The sequence below is a fragment of the Dendrobates tinctorius genome, unplaced genomic scaffold (genome assembly GCF_039654945.1).
Source record: "Dendrobates tinctorius isolate UK_male_01 unplaced genomic scaffold, ASM3965494v1 ptg000129l, whole genome shotgun sequence".
In the NCBI taxonomy this organism is placed as follows: domain Eukaryota; kingdom Metazoa; phylum Chordata; class Amphibia; order Anura; family Dendrobatidae; genus Dendrobates; species Dendrobates tinctorius.
The window spans coordinates 31,497,175-31,509,457 of NW_027361797.1; the positions used below are offsets into that span (position 1 = coordinate 31,497,175).

Genomic DNA, 12,283 nt, shown 5'->3' on the forward strand with positions numbered 1-12,283 from the left:
CGCTCAGGTAATATGGCAATGGCTTGTAATAGGGCTGAACAAGAAATAAAGAAGCAGCACCTGATCCAAACACTGGTGAACCAGCACCATTAGAAAAAAAAATGTATAACTAGTAATCCCCTAATGTATTACTGATGACCAGAATGCCTTCCTTCACAGGTAGAAGCAATTCAAGAATAAAGCAGGTGATCACAGGAATAAGACAGGCCACCCCATATGTAGTCCGACCTAGTTATGTGCCAAGACAGGTCGCAGTCTGAAGAAACACTGCTCCCGACACCTGTGTCTCAACTGACAGAGTAACTGTATTGTTATCACACATACATCAGTGAGCCAAACATGTCTTATTTCAGAAGAAAAGAAATCTTCTCCTCGGCTGACTGAGCTCAGAGGACTAAAGATGGAGGGAAGAATACTCTGTGGTCACTGAGTTGCCATGATTTATTTCTTCTGATGTCACAGCCCTTCTCCTTGGCTCACAGAGGTATGTGTGCTTACTAGTGTTAAGCGAACGTGCTCGGATAAGGTGTTATCTGAGCATGCTCAGGTGCTGAGTGTCTTCAACGTGCTCAAAGACACTCAGCTCGTGTCGTGTATAACAGACAATCCCTGCATGTGGTGCCTCTGTCAAAACAGCCGTGAGACATGCAGCCGAGGGTACTCAAACATATTTTCAAGCACACAGAAGACACTCGGTTAGCACCTGAGCATGCTCAGATAACACCTTATCCGAGCACATTCGCTCATCACTAATTACTATGTCTTGTTAAGTCAAAACCTTCCCTGAGCACCCTCCAAAATCCTACAACATAACTATAGGTAAAGTCATACTAAATCTAAGCAATGCAATATAGTAATTCTGTAGTAATCAGGGACACCAGACCTTACTCCTGTGTGTGGTCTTTGCTAGGAGACCTATTATTCAAGAATGATATAAGAATGAGATCATTCAAAATATAGTGTTCTGGAAATCTCACCATGACTCTGGACGATTTCTTGATATAGGGAAATCTTTCCACAAGAATTGGCATCAGGAAACGAGGAGCTCTGCCAGTATAAAACACAAAAAAAGACTTTTTTTTAACTCCCTTACATAGAGCCATTAATTCCACAGCAGGATACAGACATCATGAGCACTAACCCCATTGGGGCTCACAATCTAGATTCCCCATCAGTGTGTATTTGGCTACCATGTATCCTTTATAGTAATGTAAAGGGAAATTGTCAGGCAATGTTAACCACATAACCCCTTGGTGACACCTGCTATAAATGTATGGTGGATGTGCGCCCTGCATATATGGAGTGATATCAGGAGCCCGCCACTCCCTACAACAAGGGTGCAACAAAGACCAAATTTATCCGCAAGCTCTGATTGCAGCAGCTTAACCCCTAAAATGCTGCGCGATCCATCCTGACAGCGACATTTAAGATACTGGAAATGGAGAGGGGCATCTCTTCTGTTATCTTGCCATCCATCTTATAGAAAGCAATTGCAAGCCGCCGATGGTGTTGTCATGTGTGGGCTCCAATGAAGCCCAGTTTGTGGCCGGGGTCCATAAAAAGATTTTTGTGTACTCACCGTAAAATCTCTTTCTCTTAGCCTCTAATTGGGGGACACAGAACCATGGGTGTTATGCTGCTGTCCACTAGGAGGCGACACTATGCATAATCTGAAAAAGATTAACTTTGGCTCCTCCTCTGCAGTATACACCCCTGGACGGCGTCAGCCTTGTCCAGTTTTGTGCAAAAGCATTAGGAGGAACGTAACCAAATAACATAACCATGCCTGTAAGAAGGCTACTATGTACGAGCTCAAACAACAATATGAGAACTCAACCATAAACAATGGTCCATAAGGGCAACAGGGTGGGAGCTGTGTCCCCCAATTAGAGGCTAAGAGAAAGAGATTTTACGGTGAGTACACAAAAATCTCCTTTACTCTGTCGCCTCATTGGGGGACACAGAACCATGGGACGTCCCAAAGCAGTCCCTGGGTGGGAAGCAATGGACGAATAATATGCTAGCAGGTGCCTAAATTTGAGGCACTGCCGCCTGCAGAACCAGTCTACCCAGGCTCGCATCCGCTGAGGACTGGGTATGAACACTGTAGTGTTTCGTAAACGTGTGTAGGCTAGTCCAAGTGGCCACCTTACACACTTGTTGTGCCGAAGCCTGATGCCGAATGGCCCAGGAGGCCCCTACTGCCCGTGTAGAGTGTGCCGTGATACCGGCCGGAAGAGGGGAACTGTTAAGTCGGTAGGTCTCATGTATGGTGGACTTGATCCACCTGGCAAGGGTAGCCTTGGAAGCCGGCAGTCCCTTGCGACTACCTTCTGGAAGAATGAAGAGGGAATCAGACTTCCGGAAAGGTGCAGTCCTGGACACGTAAATCCGCAATGCTCTAACGAGGTCAAGCGTATGCAGAGCCTTCTCCACTCTATGAACCGGAACCAGGCAAAGGGATGGCAGTGAAATCTCCTCATTGAGGTGAAAGTTGGACACAACCTTCGGAAGGAAGGATGGTACCGTGCGGAGAACCACCTTGTCCTGGTGAAAGGCCGTCTGCAGGAAAGTGCTGACAATTCTGACACTCTGCGTAACGAGGTGATCGCCACTAGAAAAAACACTTTCTGAGACAGAATGGAGAGTGGAACTCCTCTAAGAGGTTCGAAGGGTGGAGCTTGCAATGCTGTCAGGACCAGATTGAGGTCCCACGTATCCAGTGGACGTTTGTAGGGAGGAACCAATCGGGAAACTCCCTGGATGAAAGTCCTTACTTGCGGTTTAATAGCAATGCGCTTTTGAAAAAGGACTGAAAGCGCCGACACCTGACTCTTAAGCGAGCCTAAGGATAGCTTGGCGTCTAGGCCCAATTGAAGAAAACCTAGTACCTTCGGGAGGGAATAAGGGAGTGGGACTTGTCCATGAGATTCGCACCAAGAAAAGAAAGCTCTCCAGGTACGATAATAGATCTTGGCGGAGGCAGGCTTCCTTGCCCTGATCATAGTTGCAATGACTGCCGGTGAAAAACCTGCCTGGGTTAGAATCCAGGTTTCAAGGGCCATGCCGTCAAATTGAGAGCCCCTGAATTCTGATGGAAGAACGGACCTTGAGACAGAAGGTCGTGACGGTCGGGTAGACGCCAGGGGACGTCTGCAGTAAGTTGAACGATGTCGGCGTACCATGTACGTCTGGGCCAGTCTGGCGCGATGAGGATGGTTGGAACTCCCTCTTGCTTGATCTTCCTCACGACCCTGGAGATTAGGGGGAGGGGTGGAAAAATGTACAGGAGTCGGAACTGGGACCAATCAATAGTATAACGTGGCACAGCTGTGTCGGTGCACAAAAGAAGGTTCCCACACCAGTATAGAATAATCAAAAAATTTTTGGCACTCAACTCGTTGCAAAGATGAAGAATTTTTATTTGCAGTCACAAATATAGACGTTTCGGCTGTATCAAATAGCCTTCATCAGTAAACAAGACTGCTCCTATCTCTATAATTTTCTGGACATTATATTGTATGACCAATAGTAAATTAGGTGCTATTGGAGGTGATACCATCCACCATGTAAGAACTGGTATATAAACTATTAGATCTGTGACTTTGAAAAGCTCCAAAGATTGCACCAACCAAAAGTTGGCATAAACATCCTATGGCTATGCCTGAAGGGAATTGTCCCAAAGGGGATTACTTGTGGGATTGTTAAATCCTGTGACTCATAGAAAACCCCAATTTCACGCTGTAAGAACAGCAGCTGGCTGTAGTTTCAAATGTCTTGTTGGTGGGTGGCAGCATGACCTGTATGAACACGGCATCCACCGCTGGTGTGGCAGGTGACCAATTTCTTACAGCGTGGTGCAACCTTTGGAGCTTTTCAAAGTCACAGATCTAATAGTTTATATACCAGTTCTTACATGGTGGATGGTATCACCTCCAATAGCACCTAATTTACTATTGGTCATACAATATAATGTCCAGAAAATTATAGAGATAGGAGCAGTCTTGTTTACTGATGAAGGCTATTTGATACAGCCGAAACGTCTATATTTGTGACTGCAAATAAAAATTCTTCATCTTTGCAACGAGTTGGGTGCCAAAATTTTTTTGATTATTCGGAACTGGGACCAGTCCTGGACCAGGGCATCCGCTCCGAGCGACCGCGGGTCGTGTGTCCTGGCCATGAAATTGGGGACCTTGGTATTGAGATGGGATGCCATTAGGTCCACCTCCGGGGTTCCCCAGCGTTGACAGATCTGGTAAAAAATCTCGGGATGGAGAGACCACTCCCCCGAGTCCATTTCTTGCCTGCTGAGGAAGTCGGCTTCCCAGTTTTCTACACCCAGAATGTGGACCGCAGAAAGTATCGACCTCGTGTCTTCCGCCCAGCGGAGGATATGCACCACTTCTCTCATCGCCTGGGCGCTGCGGGTCCCGCCTTGGTGGTTCACGTATGCCACAGCCGTGGCATTGTCCGACTGTATCCGTATGTGCGAGGCTGCAAGCAAGTGATGAAAGGCTCTCAGTGCCAAGAGGATGGCCCTGATTTCCAGAATATTGATGGGCAATGTCACTTCCCTTGGTGACCACTTGCCTTGTGCCCTGTGATGTAGGTGCACCGCCCCCCAGCCTGCCAGGCTTGCATCGGTAGTCAGGATCTTCCATTGTCCTGAGAGAAAGGGCTTCCCTCGTGTAAGCGAGGTTGGTTTGAGCCACCAATGCAGGGACCTCCTGGTTGACGACGTCAACCTGAACTCCCTGTCGAGGGAGAAGGGCTTCCTGTCCCAAGATCTGAGTATGGCTAGTTGAAGGACCCTGAGGTGAAACTGGGCAAATGGCACTGCCTCTATTGCTGCTGCCATCCGGCCGAGGACACTCATGGCAAACCGGAGAGATCGAGGAGGACTGCGAAGGAGTGTACGAACTCCCAGACGGATGGCCAGTGTCTTGTCCTTGGGAAGGAGCACCAGGCCCCTGGAGGTGTCGAATAACATTCCCAGGAATGTTAGAGTCTGACTTGGGATAGTCGACGATTTCTGTAGGTTGACTAGCCATCCCAGGGGACTCAGTGTGTCTATTGTGATTGAGACACTGACCTCGCAGTCTTTGAAAGTGGGAGACTTGATGAGGAGGTCGTCCAGGTACGGGATGACTAGAATGCCTCTTGAGTGCAGAACGTCCATGGTGGCCGCCATGACTTTGGTGAACGTTCTTGGAGCCGTGGCGAGTCCGAACGGAAGGGCGACAAACTGGTAGTGGTTTTAGTTGACCGCGAACGTGAGAAACCTTTGGTGGGCGGGGGCAATTGGTATGTGCAGATACGCATCCTGTATGTCTATGGAGGCAATGTATTCTCCCTGCTCCATGGATGCAATGATGGACCGGAGGGACTCCATGCGGAAATGACGGACCCGTACGTAATTGTTGAGCTGTTTTAGGTCCAGTATGGGTCGGACGCTGCCTCCTTTCTTGGGGACTACAAACAGATTTGAGTAGAACCCTCGGAATCGCTCGTTCGCGGGAACCGGCACCACAACTCCTGCTTGAAGGAGAGAGGAGACCGCTTGGTGGAAAGCATGAGCCTTGTCTGGTGGTGTTGGAGGAACAGAAAGGAAGAACCGGTTCGGTGGAGCGGAAGTGAACTCTATCTTGTATCCGGAAGACACTATTTCCCTGACCCACCTGTCTTCTGTAATAGGCAGCCAGACTTGCTGGAAGAGTAAAAGTCGGCCGCCTACTGGTGGGGTGTCTTCCGGAGTTCGTCAGTCATGATGAAGCAAAGTTCTGAGGTTTTCCTCCCATGGGTTTCGCTTGGCCTGCTTTCGACTGCTAAGACCTGTCCGGTCGCTGCTGCGTCCGTGGGTTGTCCCTGCGTGGAGAGCGGTTACCGTTTTGCGCTGGGCGCGAGACGGACCAGCCCGAGGAATTCCGAAAAGATCGGAATCGCATCTGGTTTCTTCGTTTAAACGTGCGTTTCGGTTTTAGTTGAGGGAGAGAGGTACTCTTACCCCCAGTGGCATTGGCTATCATCGTGTCCAACTTTTCGCCGAAAAGTCTTCCAGTAAGATACGGAAGTCGCGTGAGGGACTTCTTTGAGGCCGCATCCGCTTTCCATTCTCGCAGCCAGAGGATGCGTCGGATCGTGATGGCGTTTGATGCTATTCCCGCTACACCTCTTGCGGAATCCAGGGCTGCATGAAGCATGTAGTCTGCTACCACTGCTATCTGGACCGCTTGGTCCGAGAGCTCGGGATTTGAAGCTTGAAGACCCTCCTGTAGTTTTTTGGCCCAAGCCAGGATGGCCTTGGCCGCCCAAACTGAAGCAAACGCAGGGCCCAGAGAGGCGCCTGCCGCTTCGAAAATAGAACGAGCCATGAGTTCTACTTGCCGGTCTGCTGCGTCCCTGAGGGTTGAGCTATCTGGCAGAGAGAGTAAGGTCTGCGCTGCTAGCCTAGAAACCGGGGGGGGGGGGTCCACTTCAGGTGGATCTGTCCATTGTTTGGTGTCTTTCTGTGGGAAGGGGTACTTCGCTTCCAAATATTTACGATTAGCAAATTTTTTCTCAGGCTGCGCAAACTGTTTGGTAAGTATTTTCTCAAACTCATGGTGATTAGGGAAGACCTTAGGTGGTTTCTGAACACTTTCGAAGCAAATCCTATGTTCTGGGACTTTCGGGGCCGACTCTGGAATTTTTAGCACCCGATGAATGGCAGAGATTATGTCCTCAACTAGCGCTGTATTGCTAGGGGGAGAAGGTACCACGGACCTCTCCGTTTCGTTATCTGAGTCGGAGTCACAGATGCCCTCCGAATCCTGTGCCTCGCTAAGGTGATCCCAGGAGGGCGACCTGGGGCGGGGGTCTTCTGTGGTGGGGGATCTCTGTGGTAAATTGCACTGTGTCTGTCACAGGGGACTGCCTAGGAGACCTGGAATGACGCTGTCTCTCCCTGGGGGGGGGGGACGACCTTGTGCTATAGGACGACTCAGGTGATCGAGACCTGTGGGTCCGCTTACGTCTGTGAGAGTCGGAAGCAGCATGTTCCTGAGACAAGCTGTCCGTTTGCTGTGTAACGTCCATAGCCGGGGCCCGACTCTACAGAGCTTGCAGCAATGTGGCAGTTAGGTTGTCTATGGACTGTGTCATAGACTGTGACATCTGAGTTGCCCATTCCGGCGTGGCCTGTGACACTGAAGCGTCAGTAGGGACTCCCTGGGGTTCTGACCCAGAGTTCTGGATGCAGTCCCGGCAGTGCGGATACGTGCTGCCACTAGGGAGCGTGGCTTTGCAGGCTGTGCAGAATGCATAGAAACATTCCTGCCTGGTTCTCTTCCTTGAGCCCGGCATAGTGCACAGAGGCTGGCTATCAGGGATCGTACAGGGGTGGCTACGCAGAGGGAACCCACAGAGAGCCTTCTAGGAAGTATGGATTCACAGCTGAGTAATGAGAACCCAGCTGTGAGCTTACCCCACCGGTGTGACCCTAGGTCCAGCGCCGACAGATCCCAGTTCTGTGCCCCCGGAGACCGCTGTGATGCTCCTCTCCTGGATCTCATCCAAAAAAAAATGGCCACCGGGACTAGAGGAGAGGGAGGAGGGGGCGGAGAGCTGAAAAGGGCGCGCTGGGTTGTGTAAAAACGCGCCCTTTCTGCCTCAATCCGCCCCTTCTATGACACTCCAGCGTGTCATTTTAGTCATCCGGGGGGCCGGCCAAACCCCCCCAGAATGGTCGAATGGATAGCGGTGGGGGTAGCAGGGGAAGCGGTTTTTGTATGGGGGGCCCCTGGAGCGCTATGGAGCCGCTGCTGCTGCAGAGACAGGGACGCAGAAAAGCCCTGTCTCTGCTGTGCCATGCCAGTCCGCACCCTCCCCCGGCCCCAACAGGATCCCTCAGCTGGTCTGGTTTCCCTGGAAGCTGCGGAATGATGCCTATTCTCCAACCCTACCTGAGGCGTCTCAACCTAATGCCCCCTGCGGGGGATTAGGGAGGGTGTGTCTGTCACCGTCAGGGGGTCTTCATCCTCGCCTCAACCTCAACCCAGACCCTAAAGGGGTTGGGGAAGGAGGGGGGGGGACTCAACTTCGGACCAGTACCCGCAGGACTGGGGAAGGAGCGACATGGGGAATAACCATCTCAACTTCAACCGGGCACCCCTAAAAAGGGGGCCAAGGAAGGAGCCATGTCGGGAGTCTCGCTGGAGACCCACTTTTCTTCATCTCTGACGAAAAAAAAAAAAAAACAGAATGGAAAAAAAGGTGTGCCTCCTTACGACACTAAGCAAAAACTGGAGAAGGCTGACGCCGTCCAGGGGTGTATACTGCAGAGGAGGAGCCAAAGTTAATCTTTTTCAGATTATGCATAGTGTCGCCTCCTAGTGGACAGCAGCATAACACCCATGGTTCTGTGTCCCCCAATGAGGCGACAGAGTAAGATCATCAATTTTACCATGCTACTGAAGTAGACAAAGTACTACCCCGTTACATATATAGTGTATTGTATCAATGAACAAGCAATCACAAGTTCAAAGCCCCCACGGGGAGGGGGGTTCATTTATGGGAAAAAAAAAAAAAAAAAAGGTTTTCCACTACTTGAATAAATTCTCCTTTTAAGTGCTGTAGTCTCCCATGAAAAAATTGCCACCTGATCTGAGAGCAGCATAATATGTTGAGTGATGGGCACCTGAACAAATGCCCAGGCTAGATTGTGGCTATTAAATGCCCCCGTCAGTGATCCACAGTGGCGCTTAAGAGGTATCTCAGAACATGACGGAACAACTATTAGAAAAATGAGAAAGGTGGTGATGAAGTACAGTAAAACCACCTGACGGGGTCTATCAAAATATATAGTGATGAGCGAACATGTTATCTGAGCATGCTCGGGTGGTAAGCAAGAGTCTTTAGCATGCTCAAAAAATATGTTCGAGTCCCCACGGCTGCATGTCTCGCGGCTGTTCGACATCTGCAACACATGCAGGGACTGCGGCTGTTACAAATGCAGGCGTGGGGTCTTGCACATATTTTTCAAGCATGTCAAAGTCACTTGGTTACCATCCGAGCATGCTCAGATAACGCCTTACCTCAGCACGCTCTCATCACTAATAATATGTGAATGGACAAGTTACACCAAAGCTGGACACACACAGAGACAGCCAGCGGCTGAACTGTAGATTAGCCGACATCCATCTCTGCAGACTTCCCAATACACAAGAAGCCTCGGATTGGCCGAGTAATCCGGTGTTTCCTATAACTGACTGATCCTCATGTCCCCCCCCCACATAATCTGTTAGGCGCCCCCCATTGACATTAGCTGAGCCCCCTGAAATTGGCAGCTTGATCTGACTCTATTCTGTATGGGGGCCTTTTCACAATGCAGGTAGTTTACACTTGGGAATACTCACGAAGGAACGTATTGCGCTATCAACTGCAATGTCCGGTGACAGGTGTTGAATTTAGGAACAATATCTGTGGAGGAAAAAAAATAAAATCTCTCAGAGAGTTGGGCCAATTCCAGTTACTGAATGTTAGATGTCTACGACTGCAAATTTGGTACATCAAAAAAAAAAAAAAAGGGGAATCATATAGCACAAATTGATGCAAACTAGATTTAAAAGGGCATTTACACAGCACGATTATAGGAACGTTCGTTTCTAAGAATTGTGCTGTCTAAAACAGGCTGCCGACCACCTGACAAACTAGAAAAACACTCTCATCTGGTAAAATTTCGGTCTGCCTTCAACATCATCGTTCTCGGCAGCACATCTTCCTGTGTAAACAGGACCTGTGCTTCCCAAAAAAGTGGCAGCATCTGCATACAGAACAATCTATTGCAGCGGATGAATTGCCGACTGTCGGTGTAATCACTGAACCCAAAGACAAAAAGTGTTGTTGGGTCGTTGGTCGTCGAATGCGGTGCGTCAGTGGAAATACTTCCTAACTCCAGAGTATCATCTAATATATAAAGCTCAAGTGTGTGTACGTGTGTATGTCCGGGATAGGCATCCGCACCGTCGCAGCTACAGCCACAAAATTTGGCACAGTCACACGTCTGGACCCCGAGAGTGTCCTAAGCTATGTTGTGAGGCGAAATTTTAACCCCGCGCGTTCCAATTCACCAAACAATTTTGCCCCTATCTACATAATGGGGAAAAAGTGTGTGTGTATCAAGCCCCGCCCCTCATTAGGATGTCATAATGGTTGCCATGGCGACGCTGATGTCATCGTAGGTTGCAAGCCCCGCCGCTCATGTCATCATAATGGTTGACTATGGGATGGAGGATGTGTGATGGGTATATGGGCACTGGACTATGGGATGGAGGATATGTGCACTGGACTATGGGATGGAGGATATGTATGACGGGTATATGGGCAGGGGACTATGGGATGGCGGATATGTATGATGGGTATATGGGCATGGGACTATGGGATGGAGAATATGTGTGATGGGTATATGGGCATGGGCCTATGGGATGGTGGATATGTATGATGGGTATATGGGCACGGGCCTATGGGATCGTGGATATGTATGATGGGTATATGGGCATGGGCCTATGGGATGGATGATAATTATAATTTGCTATAACTAACCACAGTTACTATGCCCGGGCAGCGCCGGGCTCTTCAGCTAGTCTCACATAAAGGTATAAAAACGGTGCTCACCTTCATTTTCGTCTTCTGAGTCTGTAATGTGTACATTGCCTTCGCTTATAGTTATGTGAGCTGAAAGGAAGAAATACAAATCTGATTTATTTGGGGAGCCACACTTGTCTGGTTCACAGCCACTACTGCTGTCCATGACCTACTAAAGTCAATAAAGTCATGGTCACTTGTGATGAGCGAATGTGTTTGGATAAGGTGTTATCTGAGCACGCTCATGTGCTCACCGACAGTCTTCAGCATGCTCGAATAATATGTTCGAGTCCCCGAGGCTGCATGTCTCACGGCTGTTCCATGCAGGGATGGCCTAACAAAAAGACTATTCCTGCATGTGTGGCCGAGAGGTCTTTTAATGCAAATATTACCTGGTACAAAGTGGGAGACGACCATTTTCATGCAAGGCCGCAAGTAGACCGTCTGCGCTGACACCAGGTTGCCCAAAAAGGCCAGATATTCTTCCACCACTTCTCTGCTTCTGGTCAACCATGGTAGTTTCTACGAAAAAAAAACAGGAACTAAGTTAGAATAATTTATTTCCAAAAAGGTTTACAGTTCTAAATCTATTTTTCTTCACCGCTTCATTGGGGACACAGGTAATTATGGGTGAATGATGCTGTCGCTAGGAGGCGGACACTAGGCAAAAAAAAAAGTTCTCATCCTCAGCAGGGCACACCCACCGACCCGGCACAAAGCTCGCCAGTTGTTGTTGAGGAGAGCCTTAAGATGAAATACTTAATTAACCTCAAGTGTATTATTTCACCTTACATGAGCTTTTTCAGATCAAAGAGTGACATTAAAGATGGCTGCCATCTCCTGCTTGCCTCATGCCATGTGCTATTGGAACTGGAGTTTCCAGTACGGATGCACCCACGACGACGCCCACTGTCATGACCTCATGGACCAACCCAGCCTGGTGACCTCATGGATCCACCCAGACCAGCTCACTGCCCAACCCATTAACCAATGGAATACATCCGGACACTCCCATTTTAGAGTTAACCGAGCCCCTTCACAAGAGACATAAAAACCTGTTTGAATCAATAAAGCTCTCTCACTCTTGCTTTCCCTTGGAGCTATGCCATAGATTGATCAAAGAGATTACATCCAACTGTGTGTGGTGTGATTCTTTTAGTGCGCACTGATCAATACCCATTGGGCCAGGGGCAGGCAACTATTGAACATTATTTATTGTTCAACCTAACAGTGTAACTTCTCAAACGGTTTCCCCAAAATTTGAGCGACAGAGAGAACAGTTTGGTGCCATCCACATCATACCCTCTCTGGCCTGCGGGGCATGACCTTACCCCCCCTGACACTTAACCCCTTTCTGCCATCCGACGTACTATCCCGTCCATGGGACCTGGGCCCCTACGCCCATGGACGGGATAGTACGTCAGCGCGATCAGCGGCGCCCACGTGGTGAGCACCGCTGATCGCGGCCGGGTGTCAGCTGATTATCACAGCTGACACCCGGCACAATGTGTCAGGGGCGGTCACGGACCGCCCCCGACACGTTAACCCCTTGCACACCGCGATCAAACATGATCGCGGTGTACCGGGGGTTAAAGGGAAGCATCGGCAGGGAGGGGGCTCCCTCCGTGCTTCCCTGAGCCCCCCACGGCAGCGCAATGTG

At 49.5% G+C, this 12,283-nt stretch overlaps 1 protein-coding gene across 3 annotated transcripts in view; it reads right to left on the bottom strand.

The window, feature by feature from the left end:
• Positions 1 to 12,283, bottom strand: part of RRN3 (RRN3 homolog, RNA polymerase I transcription factor) — a 70,392-nt gene that overhangs the window by 23,481 nt on the left and 34,628 nt on the right. For all 3 annotated transcript variants that reach the window (XM_073542929.1, XM_073542931.1, XM_073542932.1), the window contains 4 exons: positions 11,016 to 11,145; positions 10,654 to 10,713; positions 9,396 to 9,459; positions 978 to 1,047 (listed from right to left, as the gene is read on the bottom strand). In XM_073542929.1, the coding sequence (XP_073399030.1) occupies positions 978 to 1,047; positions 9,396 to 9,459; positions 10,654 to 10,713; positions 11,016 to 11,145 (324 nt within the window). The remainder of the gene's footprint in view (positions 1 to 977; positions 1,048 to 9,395; positions 9,460 to 10,653; positions 10,714 to 11,015; positions 11,146 to 12,283) is intronic.